The 20,088-nt window shown below is 48.2% G+C and overlaps 1 protein-coding gene across 1 annotated transcript in view; it reads left to right on the top strand.

Moving 5' to 3' along the window:
* PAPLN (papilin, proteoglycan like sulfated glycoprotein) overlaps window positions 1–20,088 on the top strand; it is a 38,624-nt gene that overhangs the window by 9,765 nt on the left and 8,771 nt on the right. Inside the window, exons 10-16 of the mRNA XM_021718365.1 lie at window positions 207–411; window positions 779–961; window positions 1,102–1,383; window positions 17,565–17,760; window positions 17,870–18,122; window positions 18,758–18,869; window positions 19,302–19,440. Coding sequence (XP_021574040.1) covers window positions 207–411; window positions 779–961; window positions 1,102–1,383; window positions 17,565–17,760; window positions 17,870–18,122; window positions 18,758–18,869; window positions 19,302–19,440 — 1,370 coding nt within the window. The remainder of the gene's footprint in view (window positions 1–206; window positions 412–778; window positions 962–1,101; window positions 1,384–17,564; window positions 17,761–17,869; window positions 18,123–18,757; window positions 18,870–19,301; window positions 19,441–20,088) is intronic.

The following is a 20,088-nucleotide window of genomic DNA, read 5'->3' as shown; positions in this document are numbered from 1 at the left end:
CCCCCCCCGGCCTCACCCATCCTCCTCAACACCCCATGCCGGGCTCACCTGTTTCTCTACCACCATGCCGGCCTCAGCCGTTCTCCCCCACATGCCGGTCTCACCCGTTCTCCCTCCCACACGCCGGCCTCAGCCGTTGACCCCCCTGTCACGCTGGCCTCAGCCATTCTCCCACAAGCCGGCCTCACCCAACCCCCTCCTGCCAGCTGGAAGACAGGGTCCTGGGGATCCTGCTCAGCCCCCTGCGGAGGAGGTTCCCAGTACCGTGCTGTCTACTGTGTGTCCAATGAGTCTGGTATCCAGGAGGCCGTTGAGGAGGCAGAATGTACCGGGCTGCCCGGGAAGCCCCCCACTGTGCAGCCCTGCAACCTGCATCACTGCATGGCCTGGAGCCCAGGGCCCTGGGGGGAGGTGAGACCCTGCTGGTGGCTGGGTGGGGCTTGTCATCTTCCGTGGAGACCCGGTCCTGGGAGGTAGAGAGACCCACAGGTTACCTTGTAGCTGTGGGACGAGGAGCAGGCACCTGGCCCTGGGCTGGTTCTTCTCCAGGACCCCAGCCTAGAGTGAGGATGCCTGGGAGGGCTGACCATGTCTGGGTCACAAGTTCCTGTAAGCTCACCGACTGCGCTCCTCCACCTATTGCCGGGCTGTGTGGCCTCAGGAAGGAACTCAGACTCTCTAGGCCTGGGGGAGGGATGTGGACAGCAGGCTGGGGACCTTCAGCTGCCCCACCTGGCATAGCCCCAGAAGGGTAATCCTGAGACAGCTGTCCTCGCAGTGTTCCGTCAGCTGTGGTGTGGGTGTCCGGAGGCGGAGTGTCACCTGCCATCGCATTGAGGGGTCCCTGCCCCAGGCCACTGTGTGCTCCTTGGAGGACCAGCCGCCTGCCACCGAGCCCTGTGTGCGTGAGGACTGTGCCCCCCGCAGCGGCCAGTCTTGGCACATTGGTGCCTGGGGTCCTGTGAGTGTCCCCTTTGCCCAGCCCTCGTCCCGGGATCTCCGTCCCAGGGTCTCCGTCCTGGGGTCTCCGTCCCGGGGTCTGGCACCTTCCCCCATCACAGTTCCCCCCCAGCCTCAGGCCTCTCTCTTGCCTGGCCTCAGTGCTCCCGGAGCTGTGGCCTGGGCATGCGGAGGCGACAGGTGTCATGTGCCCAGGGGCTTGACCGCTGTGGGAGCCAGCTGAGCACCAGGCCAGCGGACACAGAGCCCTGCAACACACAGCCCTGCCACCGTCCCCAGGGTGAGGACCCGGGCCGACCTGCCGACCCCCTCCACCCACTACAGCCCTACCCGGGCCTTCCCGCCTCCCATGCATCCTTGAGCCTGTGCTTTCCTCCACTGAAAGTGGCACCTTTCCCCACCCACCTGCCCCTGCAGCATGCTGTCAGTGCTTTGTGACTCTCAGAGATCCACCAGTGTGTGCTTCCCCGGGGCTGTCTGTGTCCTTGTTCCTCCTACGCCTGTGGAGCTCACCGTGCCAGTGAGGCCTCAGCGAACGTGTGGTGGCTGAGAGCAAGGGAGGGAGGTGGTCAAGGAAGGGTGGTCCTCCCCTGTGTGAACTGTGACCTGAGCGGGCAAAGGGGCCTTCTGACCCTGCAGAGGTATGCGTGGCCTGGATGTGCTAGTGATTGTGGACACTGGAGAGGAAAGGCACATGACCGGGTGGTTGAGAGCCTGAGGTCAGACGTGGGTTTGAATCTGTCTGTTATTGCCAAATGTGTGGCCCTAGGCAAGTGCCCCTCTTCTCCAATCCTCAGTTTGCCCATCTATACAATGCGGTTGAAAAAGTCATGGTGGGTCGCACGGCACAGGGCCTGGGTGCACAGCATGTGTGGAAACCAAGCCCGCATGGGAGTGGTGTGAGGTCATGGGGCCTCAGTGATCACCCCGAGGGCCTCCAGGTGCCTTGGCCAGGCCTGGCCTTGGGAGCTCCTCAGCAGGAAGATTCTCAACTCCCAGGGTCCCGCCCTGGGCACAGCCAGCCCATTCCCCAGGGCCCTCCAAAAGAAAGGAAATCAGAGGCAGTCTTGGGCCTGTACCAGGGACTAGTAGGACTCACATAAAAAGGAAAAGAAAGTTTTAGGCTGGACTAAGTTGTGAAAGAAATACCCTTTATTGCTATTTTTTTTCTTGGTCAGCAAAACCTCATATCTTTCTAATATATCTATTTGTTCTTTTTTATTGCTGCATACTAATTGTATATGTGTATGGGGTACATGTGGTATTCTGGTACATGCACAGAGTGTGTAGTGATCAAGTCAGCATGTTCAGCACAATCCACAACCTCACACATTTGTCATTTCTTTGTGTTGGGGACATTTCAATTTTCTGAGATGTTTTATTTATTTATTTATTTTTTTGAGTTGGAGTCTCACTCTGTTGCCCAGACTGGAGTGCAGTGGCCGCTCCCGCCTGCTGGGCTCCGGCGATCCTTCTGCCTCAGCCTTCCAAGTAGTAGCTGGAACTACAGGCGCGCGCTACCACGCCCGGCTCATTTTTGATTTATTGTAGAGATGAGGTCTCGCCAAGTTGCCCAGGCGGGTCTCGAACCTGCGGGCTCAGGCAATCCATTCACCTCAGCCTCCCAAGGTGCGGGATTACAGGCTGAGCCACCGAGCCCGGCCCTGAGATGTTTTAAATAAACATCACTGTTAGCTATATTTACTCTACTGTGCTGCCAAACATGAGAACTCACTCCTTGCGTTTAACAGTATGCTTGCGCCTTTTACCACCCAATCTTTCATGGCAGCCATCCTTGCCAGCGTCTGGTGTCCATCGTTCTACCTCCATGAGATCCACTTTTTTAACTTACATATATGAATGAGAACGTGTGATATTTGTCTTTCTGTGCCTGGCTTATTTCACTTAACATCCATGTTGCTGCAAATGACAAGATTTCATTCTTTTCTGTAGTTGAATAGTATTTACTGTGTATATGTACCATGTTTTCCTTATCGATTTGTCCATTAATGAACCCTTATTTTGAGCCCAGTTCTTGTCTGTGGTGACCAGTGCTGCAATAAACATGGAGTGCAGGCATCCCTTTGATATACTGATTTCCTTTCTTTTGGGTAAATACCCAGTAGTGGGATTGCTAAATCATGTAGTAGTTCTGTTTTCAGTTTTTTGAGAAACCTCCATACTGTTCTCTATAATGGCTGTACTGACTTACATCATCAACAGTGTATGAGAATTCTCTTTTCTTCACATCCTCTCCAGCATCTGTCATTTTTGTCTTTCTGGTATTAACCATTCTAACTGGGGTAAGAGGATATCTCATTGTGGTTTTGACGTGTTTTTCCCTTATGATTAGTGATGTTGGACATTTTGTATATCTGTAGCCACTTTTATGACTTTTTAATGGATTATTTGTCTTTTCTTTTCTTTTCTTTTTTTTTTGCTATTGAGTTGTTTGAGCTCCTTGCATACTTATTAAATGAATAGTTTACAAACATTTTCTTTCTTTCTTTTTTTTTGAGTTGGAGTCTCACTGTCACCCAGACTGGAGTGCAGTGGCCGCTCCCGGCCTCCGCAGCCTCGACCCGCTGGGCTCCGGCGATCCCTCCGCCCCAGCCTTCCGAGTAGCCGGAATTACAGGCGCGCGCTATCACACCCGACTAATTTTTTTTTGATTTACTGTAGAGATGAGGTCTCGCCTGCCCAGGTGGGTCTCGAACCCGCGGGCTCAGGCAATCCACTCACCTCAGCCTCCCAAAGGCACGGGATTACAGGCTGAGCCACCGAGCCCGGCTCTTTCTTTTTTTGAGTTGGAGTCTCACTCCATCACCCAGGCTGGAGTGCAGTGACACACTCACGGCCACCCCAGTGTCGACCTGCTATGCTCTTGCAATTTTTCTGCCTCAGCCTTCCAAGTAGTGGGAACTACAACCCAGCTAATATATATATTTTTTGATTTATTGTAGAGACGTGGTCTCACCAAGTTGCTCAGGCTGGTCTCAAACCTGTGGGCTCAGGCAACCCACTCGCCTCAGCCTCCCAAAGTGCTGGTATTACAGGCTGAGGCACTGAGCCCGCCTGCAAACATTTCCACCCATTCATCAGGTTGTCTTTTTTACTTTGTTCATTGTTTCCTTTGCTGTACAGAAGTTTTTTTAGCTTGATATAGTCCCATTTGTCTATTTTTGTTTTAGTTGCCCGCGTTTTTGAAGTCTTGGCCATAAAATCTTTGCCTAGACCAATGTTTTGAAGCATTTCCCCTATGTTTTCTTCTAGTAGTTTTATAGTTTTGACTTTTATATTTAAGTGTTTAATCCATTCTTAATTGGCTTTTATATATGGTGAGAGATAGAGGTCTAATTTCATTCATCTGCATATGAATATCCAGTTTCCCCAGCACCATTTATTGAAGAGGGTGTCCTTTTTCAATGTGTGTACTTTGTGACTTTGTTGAAAATCAGCTGACTGTAAATACAAGAATTTATTTCAGGTTCTCTTTTCTGTTGGTATTTGTGTCTGTTTTTATACCAACACCTTGCTGTTTTGGTTACCATAGCTTTGTAGGATATGATAAAGTTAGGCAGTGTGATGCTTCCAGTTTTTTTTTTTTTGAGTTGGAGTCTCACTCTGTTGCCCAGGCTGGAGTGCAGTGGCAAGCTTATGGCCACTGCAGCCTTCCAAGTAGCTGGAAGCAGGTGTGTGCCATCACACCCTGCTAATTTTTCTTGATTTATTGTAGAGATGAGGTCTCACCAAGTTGCCCAGGCTGGTCTTGAATCCATAGGCTTAGGCAGTCCTCTCACCTCAGCCTCCCAAAGTGCTGGGATTATAGGCATGAGCCACTGCGCCCAGCCCAGGCTTGTTCTTTTTGCTCATTATTGCTTTGGCTATTCAAGATCATTTATGGTTCCATACGTATTCTAGGATTTTTTTAATATTTCTATGAAGAATGTCACAGTATTTTGATAGTGATTGCATTGCATCTATAGACTGTTCTGGGTAATATGGTCATTTTAGCAATCAATATTAATTCTTCCAGTTCATGAGCATGGGATGTCTTTTCATTTGTTCTTGCATCAATATTTTGCTGCTTTCATTGCAGAGGTCTTTTATCTCCTTGATTACATTTATTTCTAGGTATTTTTTTGTAGCTGCTATAAATGGGATGGCTTTCTTGATTTCTTTTTCAGTTTAATTTGTTATTGATGTATAGAAATGCTACTGATTTTTGTATGTTGATTTTATACCCTGTGACTTTCCTGAATTCTTTCATCAGTTTGAGGAGCTTTTTGGTGGAATTTTTAGGGGTTTCTTTCTTTCTTTTTTTTTTTTAGATTATGTCATCTGCAAAGAGTGACAAATTGACTTCCTCTTTCCTAATTTGGATGTCTTTTATTTCTTTTGTCTGATTGCTGTGGCTAGGACTTTCAGTACTATATTGAATAAGACTGGTGAAAGTAGGCAGCCTTGTCTTGTTCCAGTTCTTAGAGGAAAGACTTTTAGCTTTTTCACATTTAGCATGATATTAGCTGTGGGCTTGTCATATATGACCTTGATGATGTTGAGGTATGTTCCTTCTATGCCTAATTTGTTGAGAGTTTTTATCATTAAGGGGTGTTGGATTTTATCAAATGTTTTTTCTTGTCTACTGAGATGATCATGTGGTTTTTGTCTTTCATTCTGTTGATGTGAGCATCACATTTCTTGATTCATATATGTCAAACCATGCTTGCATCCCTGGGTTGAATCCTACTTGATCATCGTGTTTTTTATTCATTTATTTTTAATGTGTTGTTGGATTTGGTTTGCTAGTATTTTTGTTGAGGATTTCTATCACTGTGGTCATTGCGAATATTAACCTGAACTGTGGTTTTTCTCTTTTTTTTTCCCCCTTTTGTCTAGTTTTGGTATTAGGGTAATGCTGGCCTCATGGATTCATAGAATGAGTTAAGAAGAATTTCCTCCTCTTCAATTTTTGGGGAACAATTTGGGAAGAATTGGCTAGTAATTCTTTATGAGTTTGGAGAATTTAGCGGTAAAGTCATCTGGTCCTGGGTTTTTGTTTGTTGGGAGATTTTTTATTACTGACCCAATCTTGTTACTTGTTATTGGTCTTTTCAGGTTTTCTATTTCTTTCTGGTTCAATCTTGGTAGATTGTATGTGTCCAGGAATATATCCATTTCCTTCAGACTTTCCAATTTATTAGTGTACAGTTGTTCCTAATGGTCTCTGATAATCATTTGTATTTCTTTTTTCTTTTTCTTTTTTTCTGAATTGGAGTCTCACTCTGTCGCCCAGACTGAAGTGCAGTGGCACGCTCCCAGCCTCCACAGCCTTGACCTGCTGGGCTTTGGCGATCCTTCCACCTTAGCCTTCCAAGTAGCCGGAACTACAGACGCAGGCTACCACGCCTGGCTAATTTTTTTTTTTTATTGCAGAGATGAGGTCTCGCCAAGTTACCCGGGTAGGTCTCGAACCTGCAGGCTCAGGCAATTCACTTGCCTCGGCCTCCCAAAGTGCTGGGATTACAGGCCAAGCCACTGAGCCCAGCAATCATTTGTATTTCTGCAGTATCAGTTGTAATGTCTCCTTTTTTGTTTCTGATTTTATTTGGGTCTTCTTTGTTTTTTTCTTAGTTTAGCTAGTGGTTTACTAATTTTTATCTTTTCAAAAACCAACTTTTTGTTTCATTGATCATATGTGTGTGTTTAGTTTTTATTTTGTTTAGTTCTGCTCTGGTTTTGATTTCTTTTCTTCCATTAATTTTTTGTTTGATTGGCTCTTTGTTTCTAGTTCCTTGAGGTCCATTGTTAGGTTGTTTATTTGAAGTCTTTCTACTTTTTTGATATAGGTATTTATTGCTATACATTTCCCTCTTAGCATTGATTTTGCTTTGCTACATAGGTTTTGGTATGTTGTGTTTCCATTTTAATTTACTTCAAGACTTTAAAAAAGTTTTTTTCCTCTTAATTTCTTCATTGGCCCAGTGGTTATTCAGGAGCATGCTGTTAAATATCCATGTATATTTGTACAGTTTCTAAACTTCCTCTTGTTACTGGTTTCTGTTTTTTATTTTATTCTAGTTTTAGTCCACTGTGATCTGAAAAGATACTTGATATTATTTAGATTTTTAAAAATTTGTTGAAACTTGTTTTGTGGCCTAACATATGGTTTATCCTGGAGAATGTTCCATGTGCTGATGAAAAGAAAGTTTATTCAGCAGCTGCTGGATAAGATGTTCTATAAATATCAGTTAGGTTCATTTGGTCTAATGTGCAGTTTAATGTTCCTTTGTTGATTTTCTGTCTTGATGGTCTCTTCAATGCCAAGACCAGGGTGTTGAAGTCCCTTGCTGTAATTGTATTAGTGTCTCTCCTTTTATTTATTTATTTATTTATTTATTGAGTTGGAGTCTCACTCTGTCACCCTGACTGGAATGCAGTGGCACGCTCCTGGCCACCACAGCCTCGACCTGCTGGGCTCTGGCGATCTTTCTGCCTCAGCTTTCCAGGTAGCTGGAACTACAGGTGCGTGCTACCATGCCTGGCTAATTTTTTGATTTATTGTAGAGATGAAGTCTCACCAAGTTGCCCAGTCGGGTCTCGAGCCCGCAGGCTCAGGTAATCCACTCACCTCAGCCTCCCAAAGCGTGGGATTACAGGCTGAGCCACCGAGCCCGGCTTATTTATTTATTTATTTATTTTTTGAGTCAGGCTCTCACTCTGTCACCCAGGCTGGAGTGCAGGGGCACAATCATGGCGTACTGCAGCCTTGACCTTCTGTGTTCAGATGATCCTTCTTCCTCAGTCTCCAAGTAACTGGGACTACAGATGCACATTACCATGCCAGAATAATTTTCTGATTTTTTGTAGAGTTGAGGTCTAACTATGTTGCCTAGGCTGGTCTCGAACACTTGGGCTCAAGCAGTCCTCCTGCTTGGCCTCCCAAAGTGCTGGAATTACAGGCATGAGCCATCATGTCCAGCCTCAGCGTCTTTCCTTTTAGATCTAATAGTATTTGCTTTATATACCTGAGTGCACCTATGTTAGGGGCATATATATTTAGAGTTGTATATTCTCTTGCTTAATTGATTCCTTTGTCATTATATAATGACCTTTTTTGTCTCCTTTTATAGTTTTGACTTAAAAATCTGTTTTGTCAGCCAGGCTCAGTGGCTCAGCCTGTAATCCCGCGCCTTTGGGAGGCTGAGGTGAGTGGATTGCCTGAGTCCGTGGATTCGAGACCCGCCTGGGCAGCGAGACCTCATCTCTACAATAAATCAAAAAATCAGCTGGGCGTGGTAGTGCATCCCTGTAATTCCAGCTCCTTGGAAGGCTGAGGCGGAAGGATCGCCGGAGCCCAGCAGGTCGAGGCTGTGGTGGCCGGGAGCGGCCACTGCACTCCAGTCTGGGCGACAAAGTGAGACTCCAACTCAAAAAAAAATCTGTTTTGTCTATTATAAGTATTGCTACTCTTACTGGTTTTAGGTCTTTGTTTGCATGAAATGTCTTTTCCCATCCCTTCCCTTTTAGTCTATCTGTGTCTTTACAGGTGAAGTGAGTTTCCTGTAGTTGGATAATTTTTAAAAAAATAAACCCTTGGGTTGGGTACAAAACTCCCAGCCCAAAGCATGTCATTTATGAATCGTTTAGCACCAAGTTCCTCATGAACATGTAATGCATGGTAGGTGAGGAAGTGGCTGCCTATCCTGCTACACCCTATGTCCTGGGATAAGGAACTCTCTGCACCAGATCTTGGTCTCAATGTGTGGCTGGGGGAGTACCCTGCAGGGGCAGAGCAATGCTGCTTACCAGTGGGGACAGCAGGAGACCAGCTAGCTGTGTCCACCTGAGGCTCTGTGGCACTGCTGCTTTGCTCTGTCAGGGTATGATTCTGACTTAGGGACAGTTGGTCATAATCTCATAGATGGTAGTTTTGCCCCATTGGTGAATCATGTTTTTTTATCCATTAAGCCAATCTATATCGTGTGTGTGTGTGTGTGTGTGTGTGTGTGTGTGTGTGTGTGTGTGTGTGTGTTTTGAGTTGAAGTCTCACTTTGTTGCCCAGGCTGGAGTGCAGTGGCATGCTGCTCACGGTCACTGCAGCCTCGACCTGCTGGGCTCAGGTGATCCTTCCGCCTCAGCCTTCCAAGTAGCTGGAACTGCAGGCACATGCCACCATGCCTGACTGATTTTTTGATTTGTTGTAGAGACAAGGTCTCGCCATCTTGTTCAGGCTGGTCTCAAACTCCAGAGCTCAGGCAATCCTCTCACCTCCACCTCCCAGTGCTGGGATTACAGGCATAGGCCACCATGCCCGGTGTCCAGTGAGTTTTACACTTGTCTTTTCGTGATGGTAGACATTGTCCTTTTACTTCCAGATGTAGGACTCCCTTAAGCATTTATTGTAGGGCCAGTCTAGTGGTTATAAGTTTCCTCAGTTTTTGCTTGTCTCAGAATGACTTTCTTCTTTATTATTGTTACTGGGTATAGTATTCTTGACTGGCAGTTTTTTTCTTTCAAGTCTTTGAATATATCATCCCATGCTCTCCTGCCCTGTAAGGTTTCTGTTGAGAAATCCACTGCTAATCTGATGGGGAATTTCCTTATATTTAACTTAGTGCTTTTCTCCTACAGTTTTTTACAGTTCATTCTTTGTGTTTGACTTTTCACAGTTTGACTATAATGTGTCTTGGAGAAAACTTTTTGGGCTTGATCTATTTGAAGATCTTTGTGTTTCCTGTATCTGGTTGCCTATATCTCTTGCTATTATTTCATTAAATAGGTTTTCTATTCCTTTGCCTATCTCTTCTCCTTCTGGAACTCTCGTAATTAAAATATTTGGTTGCTTTATTGTGTCCCATTTGTCACATAGACTTTCTTCTTTCTTTCTTTTCATTTTTAATCTGACTGGGTTATTTAAAAATACCTATCTTCAAGTTATGAAATTCTTCTGCCTTATCTAGTCTTCTGTTGAAGCTCTCAATTGTATTTTTTATTTCATTGACTTTTTCAGTTTAATGATTTCTGTTTGATTTTTTTTGTTTTGTTTTGTTTTTTTATTTTTTATTTTTATTTTTATTTTATTTATTTATTTATTTATTTTGAGTTGAAGTCTCACTCTGTCACCCAGACTGGAGTGCAGTGGCCGCTCCCAGCCACCGCAGCCTCACCTGCTGGGTGCCAGCGATCCTTCCGCCTCAGCCTTCCAAGTAGCTGGAACTACAGGCGTGCGCGCTACCATGCCCAGCTAATTTTTGATTTATTGTAGAGATGAGGTCTTGCCAAGTTGCCCAGGTGGGTCTCAAACCCGCGGGCTCAGGCAGTCCACTCACCTCAGCCTCCCAAAGGCACGGGGATTACAGGCTGAGCCACCGAGCCCGGCTGTTGTTTTTATTTTTTTAAGTTGGAGTCTCACTCTGTTGCCCAGGCTGGAGTGCATGCTTGTGGCCATTGTAGCCTTGACCTACTTGTCTCAGGTGATCCTTCTGCGTCAGCCTTACATGTAGCTGGAACCACAGGTGTGTGCCACAATGTCTGGCTAATTTTTTTGATTTATTGTAGAGATGAGGTCTCAACATATTGCCCAGGATGGTCCTAAACCAACCCCTGGACTCAGGCAATCCTCTTGCCTCCACCTTCCAATATGTTGTGATTACAGGAGTGAGCTACCATGCCCAGCCTGTTTGATTATTTTTAATGCTATCTCCTTGTTGAATTTCTCATTCAGAACATGATTTGCTTCTCTGATTTCTTTTTTTTTATTTTGTTTTTGTTTTTGAGTTGGAGTCTCACTCTGTCACCCAGACTGGAGTGCAGTGGCCGCTCTTGGCCACCGCAGCCTCAACCTGCTGGGCTCCGGCTATCCTTCCGCCTCAGCCTTCCAAGTAGCTGGAATTACAGGCATGCGCTACCACGCCCGGCTGATTTTTTGATTTATTGTAGAGATGAGGTCTCGCTGCCCAGGCGGGTCTCGAACCCGCGGGCTCAGGCAATCCACTCACCTCAGCCTCCCAAAGGCGCGGGATTACAGGCTGAGCCACCAAGCCCGGCTTCTGATTTCTTTTTATTGTTTATTTGTGTTCTCTTGTATCTCACTGAGTTTCTTTAATGTGATTATTTTTTCTTCTCTAACCTGTTTCAGAGAAAACATCATTTTTTTTTTTTTTTTTTTTTGAGTTGGAGTCTCACTCTGTTGCCCAGACTGGAGTGCAGTGGCATGCTCCCAGCCACCGCAGTCTTGACCTGCTGGGCTCTGGTGATACTTCCGCCTCAACCTTCCAAGTAGCTGGAACTACAGGCATGCGCTACCATGCCTGGCTAATTTTTTGATTTATTGTAGAGATGAGGTTTCGTCAACTTGCCCAGGCAGGTCTCGAACCTGTGGGCTCAGGCAACCCAGTCACCTCAACCTCCCAAAGTGCGAAATTACAGGCTGAGCCACCGAGCCCGGGTGAAAACATCATTTTTTATTTATTTATTATTTATTTTATTTTTTTTTTTTTTAGTTGGAGTCTCACTCTGCCATCCAGACTGGAGTGCAGTGGCCACTCCCAGTCACCGCAGCCTTGACCGGCTGGGCTCCGGAGATCCTTCCGCCTCAGCCTTCCAAGTAGTTGGAACTACAGGCGTGTGCTACCATGCCCGGCTAATTTTTTTATTTATTGTAGAGATGAGGTCTTGCCAAGTTGCCCAGGTGGATTTCGAACCTGTGGACTCAGGCAGTCCACTCACCTCAGCCTCCCAGAGCGTGGGATTACAGGCTGAGCCACCGAGCCCAGCTGAAAACATCGTTTTTTATTAACACATTTATTTATTAACTAAAGTGACGATCCTCATTAAATCAACACTTTGAAATAGTTGCATGTAAAATATTTGTGATAAAGATAATTGAGCATGTTAATTTTTTTAAAAAGCGGTATGGAGATTTGCTCATTGATGTGAGCTTGTTCATTACTGTAGCTAATTCTTGTCAAAAGTGATTATGGAATTTACAGGTGACATTGTTAGTGATACAGTCTACCACTAATTTCCCGTCTTTCGGTTTTCTTGCTTTTTGCTTGCCTTCTCATCTTATTTCTCATGTTGAATCAATGCATTATCTATAAAGTTGCAGACAGTATGAGATTTTTCTTCCATTAGCTATAGTTTCTTCAAACTTCTCTTCCAGGGTATGAGAACACTGTGTTATTTTCTTTCTTTTTTTTTTGAGTTGTAGTCTCACTCCATCGCCCAGACTGGAGTGCAGTGGCATGCTCCTGGCCACCACAGCCTCTACCTGCTGGGCTCTGGTGATCCTTTCACCTCAGTCTTCCAAGTAGCCAGAACTATAGGCATGTGCTACCATGCCTAGCTAATTTTTGATTTGTTGTAGAGACGAGGTCTCGCCAAGTTCCCCGACTAGGTCTTGAACCTGTGGGCTCAGGCAGTCCACTCACCTCAGCCTCCCAAAGTGCTGGGATTACAGGCTGAGCCACCAAGCCTGGCGACTGTGTTGTTTCAAAATGCTTTTTCTTTTTATGATGAGGTTTCTGGTATCACAAGAGGTGATGCAATCTAGTTTGGCCATTGTATCTATTTTTTATGGCACTGTTCTCATTCCTAGTTCCTTCATGTATTCATCAAAGCCTGTACTGTCCACGAGGTGACATATTCCTTCCAGCTGCTGAATGGTGGCTGTTGCAGACCGGAGCAGGGTCTGGTGCAATGAGCATGCTATCTTAATATCATTGTTTTGAATTCTTTTATAGCCATTTCATACATTTCCTTTTCTTTGGAATCTATTTGAGATTGTGATAGAATGATTGTGTTCCTTTGAAGTTGTCATGTTTCTTTGCTTTTTTGTGTTTCTTGTGTCCTTGTATTGATATCTGTGCATCTGGTGTAGCAGTCTCTTCTTCTAACTTTATTGACTAAGGTTTTAGGGAAAGATTTTTTTCCTGTAGATGTACCTGTAGTGTTGGTTGGATAGGGAGCTTTGGCTTTGATTCTGGGTGGATGCAGTGGTGTAGTCTCTGTGATCTTTCTGGCTGTAGTCAGCATCAGTGGTGTCAGACACCAGTGGTGTCCGTTCAGTGGTAGTCAGACATCAGTGGTGTCAGTTCCTCAGTGACTTGGACTGCATTTGTTAGTGGAGACTATGGTGAGGCTCTTTGGGAGATGAGGACACCAGGCATGTTGGTCCTCTGGCCCCAGTGATGGTGATGGTGGGCAGGGTGACCCTGTCCTCAGGCCCCCGGATGGTGTATATGGGCACTGGCAGTGCCAGATGGGGTGGATTGATCTCCTGGCCCTGGCATGGTGTGCGTGTGGAGGCTGGTGGTGATTCTGGGCTCATCCTCAGGCCAGTGGCGATTCTGGGCTCATCCTTCAATGGTGTAGGCAACAGCTGCAGCAGTGGGCAGGATCAGATGCCCAGATGACACACTTAGACACAGGTCACGGTGGGCAGTGCTTACCTGTCCTCAGGCCCAGGATGTTGTATGTTGGCATTAGCTGTGGTGGCAGAGGGTGGGTTAGACCTAACCTCGCCTGTATGTGTGTGAACGCCAGTGGCAGTGGGCAGGACAGACTCATCCCAGGCCCTGGACAACGTGCAGCGGGTGCTGGTGGCACCAGCCACTATTCTCATTACTGAATGCTCATTTGTGGAAAACCTGGAGAAATTAGAAAAGTCATACCTAGAGAAAAATTAAAATTTCCCTTAGTCCCATCCATTAGTGGGATTAGTCTTTATTGTGTTTCCCTGTAACGTGTGTATCTTTGTATCTGCCTCTTCCCCCTAATGCCATTCTGTGTGTGAACATGTTTCAGTCTCATGATTTCTGAGGAGCCCACCAAAGTCCACGGTGGGTGATAGTGTAGAATTTAGGTGATTTTTGGTGTTTTGGGTTCTGTAACTAGTGCTGTGGTGTGTACTGGTGTGTGCCTCGGAGGCTGTGGTCTCAGGGAGAGGCGTCCAAGAGGAGGCCCGCTAAGGGCAGGCTTCCAAATGGACACCTCACTGCATCTTCTGCCGCCACCTCTTTCTAGACTCTGGAGTATCATTCTCCGGAAGTAGAATGCAGGTCACATATGTCATTCCAGATTTTTTAGAGCCATGCTAAAAAGTAAAAAGAAGGCCAGGCGTGATGGCAGACCAGGGCAGGAAGATCACTTGAGCCCAGGAGTTCCAGACCAGTCTGGGCAACATAGCAAGACCTTGTCTCTATAAAAAAGAAAAACAATTAGCCAGGTGTGATGGTGCATGTTTATAGTCCCATCTACTCAGGAGACCGAGGTAGAAGGATTGCCTGAGCCCAGGCGGTCAAGGATGCGGAGGTTGTGTTGTGCCACTGCACTCCAGCCTGGGTAACAGAGTGTGACCCCAACTCAAAAAACAAGAATAGCCAGGTGCGGTGGCTCACGCCTATGATCCCAGCACTTTGGGAGGTTGATGTGAGAGGATTGCCTGAGCTCACGGGTTTGAGACCATCCCGGGCAACTTGGCAAGGCCTCATCTCTACAATAAATAAATAAAAAATTAGCCGGGCGTGGTGTCTCATGCCTGTAGTTCCAGCTACTTGGAAAGCTGAGGCGGAGGGGTCGCCTGAACCCAGCAGGTTGAGGTTGCAGTGACCGTGAGCATGCTGCTGCACTTCAGCCTGAAAGACAGAGTGAAACTCCAACTCAAAAACAAAAACAAAAGCAAAAACCCCCCAAAAACAAAGAGTAAAAAGTTCAAGTGAATTTATATTGGAGAATATATTTTATTTAACCCAGTGTAAATATTTTCAACATGTAATCGGTGCAAAAATCAGAGATATTTTGCATTTTCCTTTGCAAGATTTTTAAGGACTCAACTTTGGATATCCCCATGCATAGTCTACACTTGCAGCACATCTCACTTCAGATGCTGAATTTTTACTGGAATACTTGATCTATATATAGATTTCATAAAACTTACAGTTGAAAAATAGATTTGCATAGCAATGTTGTTCCAGACATACTTAAATGTTTTCCAATATATAAATCAAGAATCAGTTTTAAACTTAAAATTATGACGCAGTGGCTCAAGCCTGTAATCCCAGCCCTTTGGGAGGCCAAGGCGAGAGGATTACCTAAGCTCAGGGGTTCGAGACCCGCCTGGGCAACTTGGTGAGACCCCGTCTCTACAATAAATCAAAAGGTAAGCCAGGTATGGTGGTGCGCACCTATAGTTCCAGCTACTTAGAAGGCTGAGGCAGAAGGATCGCCTGAGCCCAGCAGGTTGAGCACTCCAGCCTGGGCGACAGAGTGAGACTCTGACTCCAAAAAATAAATAAATAATAACTTAAAATTATTTGCAACTGAGGAACTGAATTTTGCATCTATTTAAATAATTGCAATTACTTAAATAAACGCAAAATTCAGTTCCTCGGTTGTTACAGCCACTCAGTGGCTCTGAGACCAGTAGGACCCCCCAGAACTGGCCTTCAGCCCAGGGCGGGGATGGTGACAGTGGTTTATTCAGGGGTGATGTTTTTAGAGCTAGGGCGGATGCTGGGGGGCTTCAGGCCTCTGGATTCGGGCTAAATTTATCTAATAGGCCCAGGGGAGCCGTTGAACATTTTGGAGGTAGAGAGGGATGCCATGAATGCTACTTAGGAGGATAAGTTTGGCCCATACTGAGGGTGAGACAAATGGGGGCAGGAGTCTGTGGGCATTGACTGCAGGAATCCCTAGAGATGTGCTCTGAGGGTAGGCAGGGCCGTGTTTCGCCTTAGAAACGGAGGACAAGAGCAGATGGCAGGACAGGCTTGGCCAAGATGCCTTTATATTTGTGGTGACAAAGGGACAGGACTGCAGGCAGAAGCTCTCAGACTGGGGATCGTGAATGTGGGGAGAGAGCATGTGGCTTGTGACAGATCCAGGGAAGGATTAGGTCAGCTTTGTCCCAGGTTTTGGCTGGGCTGTGATAAGAAAGGAAGGTAAGACAAAGATATCCAACCCCCAATTTTTTTTTTTTTCAGTTGGAGTCTCACTTTGTCGCCCAGACTGGAGTACAATGGCCGCTCCTGGCCACCGCCGCCTCGACCTGCTGGGCTCTGGCGATCCTTCCGCCTCAGCCTTTCTAGTAGCTGGAACTACAAGCGTGGGCTACCACACCCTGCTAATTTTTTTTATTTATTGTAGAGATGAGGTCTCACCAAGTTGCCCAGGTGGGTCTCAAACCTGCGGGCTTAGGCAAACCACTCACCTCAGCCTCCCAAAGCGCTGGGATTACAGGCTGAGCCACCGAGCCCAGCTTCCGAATTATTATTTTTACTACTCCTGGGGACTGGCAAGGTGCATTCCACATGGGAAGGGACTATTCACTTATTTTATTCTTTTTTGTTGTTGTTGTCTTTGAATTGGAGTCTCACTCTGCCACCCAGACTGGAGTGCAGTGGCATGCTCATGGCCACTGCACTCCAACCTCCTGGGCTCAGGTGATCCTTCTACCTCAGCCTTCTAAGTAGCTGGATTTACAGGTGTGTGCCACCATGCCTGGCTAATTTTTTTTTAGTTAATTGTAGAAACACAGTCTCATCAAGCTACCCAGGCTGTTCTCGAAGCCGTGGACTCAGGCAGTCCTCTCTCCTCTGCCTCCCAAATTTCTGGGATTACAGGCATTAGTCACCACTCCTGGCTTTATTTTATTCTTTATAACTTTATATATAACAATATATTTATTTTGGAAAATTTGAAAAACACCAACAAATAGAAGTAAAGGACTCCCCCAAGCATGTAGGAATGTTCACTATGAGCATTTTGGGTGTGTCCTGTGTCCTGCAAATTTTCTTTTAGGCATCATTTCAAAACATTTTTCATTGTCTTGAGTTTCTCTGCTCATCTGTAATTTTTTCCAACATTTTGTCATGAAAAATCTTTTTGAAAACTTTGTTAAGATTGTTTAAATACCATATGGCCTAAAATCACCCATTCTAATGGTACAATGATTTTCAGTACATCTACCAAGTTGGGCAACAAGATGATGAAACACTTTGAACCTTCAGAAAGTTGAAAGAAACACAGTGAGCTGCCACACCCACCATCCGAGTTCCACAGCTGATGTTCTACTGTGTTTGTTTCTTTGCTTCAAGTCTCTTTCTGTGTTTTCACACATCAATCCAATTTTTTTTTAATATAGGATGTTTCATGGATGGGAGATTGGCATAGCATATAGTTCGCCCTTTTCAAGTGTACCACTTGGTGGTATTTAATGTGTCATTTCAGTCTTTGGTTTCAGACACCGTGGCAGCTGTGGCGTGGGGTCTTGTGGTTTTGATTTGCATTTTCCTAGTACCTAGTGACTTTGAGCATCTTGTGCTTATTATCTGTGTGTCTTTGGAGAGAATGTCTAAGTTCTTTGCCCATTTTAAAATTGGATTGTTTGTCTTTTCATCAGTCCAATTTTTTTAAAAAACATGTGTTCCATTTCTTGTTTTATGTAGCTGAGATCATAAGATAGATGCTAACTTTATGCCTGGAGCTTCTTGCTGAACATGCAAGGCAACATTTTCTGTGTGACGGGAGTCCCTTGAAGCCTGACGGGTGTCTTGGGGCGTCATGTCCTGCCCTTTTCCCTGGTGCTGTCCTGGACCTAGGCCCTCCCTGGGCAGCGGGTGAAGCCAGCACTGGACAGCTGGTCAGGGTCCAGGCCCACCCTCTCCTCCTTCCTCCACCCCCCTACAGAGGTCTCCAGTGTGCAGGACACACCCACCCAGCCTCTGGACCCTCATCAGCTCCCCGCCTCAGGTGAGGGCTTGGGTGCAGCCCCCATCCAGGCCCCGCTGCCTTCGTGTGAGTAGATGGTGCCTGGAGGTGGAGGTCAGAGGTGGAGGAAGGGGTCCAATGTGGACAGGATGGGGGAAGAACAAGGGATGTGTCTTCTGCCGCTTCCTCCTTCTAGACTCCAGAGACCCGTGGGCAGGGCAGGTGCTCCCCCAGGCCCAGGACGGCCTCCTGGGAGAGCTGAGCCCCCACCTCTTGGGCCCGGGTGCAGCACCCTCTGTGTGGCAGGCCCCACACACACAGCAGCTGCCATCTGGCTCAGGGCCACGTGATTGCAGACACAGCCCCCACGGGTGCTGCCCCGACGGCCACACGGCGTCACTCGGGCCGCAGTGGCAAGGCTGCCCCGGGACTCCATGCCAGCAGAGCAGGTGGGCTCCGGAGACGGCACACCCTCCTCTGGCTCAGAGGGAGGTGGGTGTGTCAAGGGCTTGCAGGACTGGGAGTGGCCCTGAGTGTGAGCTCTTGGGCCTCCTTCAAGCTTCCTGCTGTGCCAGGCAGGGACACACAGCCTGCCTTCTCTGTAGCCAGCCCAGGTGTGGCCCGAGGCGTGGCCTGGGGCTCCAGGTCTCCTGTCAAGTCATGGCAGGCTGGAGGACCCAGCCTGGGGGCGGGACAGAGGCTGACTGTTTCCTGACAGTCCTGCCTGCTGCAGCCTTGTAGAAGGCCTGGGCCATTCCGGCCCTGTGGGTGGCTCTCCTCCTGCCCTAAGTATCCTGGCCTGCCTCTGGCTGGGGGTGCAGAGGGTGGGGCTTTGTGGCCAGCAGCCTGCCAGCTGTGTACTGGGTGACCTGGGGCCAGTGACTTAGCCTCTTCTGATCTTGACTTCCTCTTCTGAGAACTGGGAACAGCGACAGCCACAGGGTGGGGCTATTGCGAGGATGACACACATCGAGAGCACACATAGATGTATCCAGGGACCCTGCCTTTCCCACCTGCTCGGGGACATGAAGCCCACAGTGGGCTCCTGAGCCCCTTTCCTGCCTCTTCTGCCGCTGTTTGACAGAAACCCCCGGGGACCTGACATCTGGGTGTCAGAGGTGTCCACCCCCTCAGCTTGGGGGTGCAAGGGCTCAGCCTCGCGCTGTGGAGCTACCACCGGCCCTGTGGCTGTGGAGGTCAGACGTGGCTGAGACCGGGGCTCACAGGTGGCACCCTGACGGGGTCTGGGGGCGATGGGGCAGTGTGTTCTATGTGATGTCTGACTAGGGACGGGTGTTGCCCTGACGGGGCTGGCTGTGCGAGGTCATCAAGCGACGACAGCTCCGGGAGCAGGCTGGGGTCTGGGCCAGTGGCTTCTGTGGTAAGTGTCCAGCTCACGTGAGGGGCGGGAGGTGGCTCCTGAGCCGGTGCAGTGTCCTAGGGGCCTGGCAGCTTTGGCCTCGGAGGAAGGCGGTCCCTGGACGGTCAGGGTCGTCCTCTGGGGCCCTGGGCTTCAGCCAGTCCTCTCCCGGGCCCAGCGTTCTGTACCCCTCTCCGCCTCCTCTCTCCTTCCTCCTCCCCACCAGACACCAGACCCTCCCATCTCCCCTCCTGGGTCTCCTCCCCAGCCTCCTGATGCCCACCGGCCCCAGGCCCAGCAGAGTGAGCCCAGTGACTGCCGGGGCTCCCGGTTCGGCTGTTGCTATGACAACGTGGCCTCGGCAGTCGGGCCCCTGGGAGAAGGCTGTGTGGAGCAGCCTAGCCAAGGTGAGCAGACACCGTCCCCTTCCTGCCCCACCCTGGGGCCTCCCGCTGGCTCTGTTATTCCATCATTCCTCCGTGAGGACCTGCTGGCGCCCACCAGGCCAGGCCAGAGTATCTCATGCCAGCTTGTCCTGTGTTCAGCATTGGCGCCTGTGGAAGCTGGGAAGCTGAGAAGGGGCAAGAGATCCCAGGCCGGCTGGGCGGGTGGTCAGTGGACATGTGGGTGCCTGCCCCTGCTGGAGGTAGCAGGCACCGGAAGCCTCGAGGCTGGAGTGCAGGATGCTTGGGGCTACCGGGCATCTGAGGACGCAGAAGCCAGAGGGAGGTGGTCAGGGCTCTGCAGAGGCTGGATGCCACATGGTTGCATCTGGGCGTGGAGGTGGTGCTGGAGGGCGCTGTGGCCAGGCTGAGGACTTTGCCCACCTCTCCAGGCATCATCACAGGTGCCTGTGGCTCAAGGCTGGTCCCTATCGCAGGCCCAGCAGGCAGCGCCCGGCTCTGCATGGGTCTTCACGGAGCTGGTGCAGGAGTGAGCCTGGCCTCCTGGGACCTGGAGCTCTGGGGTGGGGGCTGCTGTGGTCTCAGGCCAGCTCGGCCTCAAGCTTTGTGGCTGGTGCGGGGGAGTGAGGGGGTGGCACCTGAGTCCCAGAC

This window comes from Carlito syrichta, unplaced genomic scaffold (assembly GCF_000164805.1).
Source record: "Carlito syrichta isolate Samal-C Ts95f unplaced genomic scaffold, Tarsius_syrichta-2.0.1 Scaffold312129, whole genome shotgun sequence".
NCBI classification, from domain to species: Eukaryota; Metazoa; Chordata; class Mammalia; order Primates; family Tarsiidae; genus Carlito; species Carlito syrichta.
Note: the sequence above shows the minus strand (reverse complement) of the source record. Positions and strands in the feature narration are given on the sequence as shown.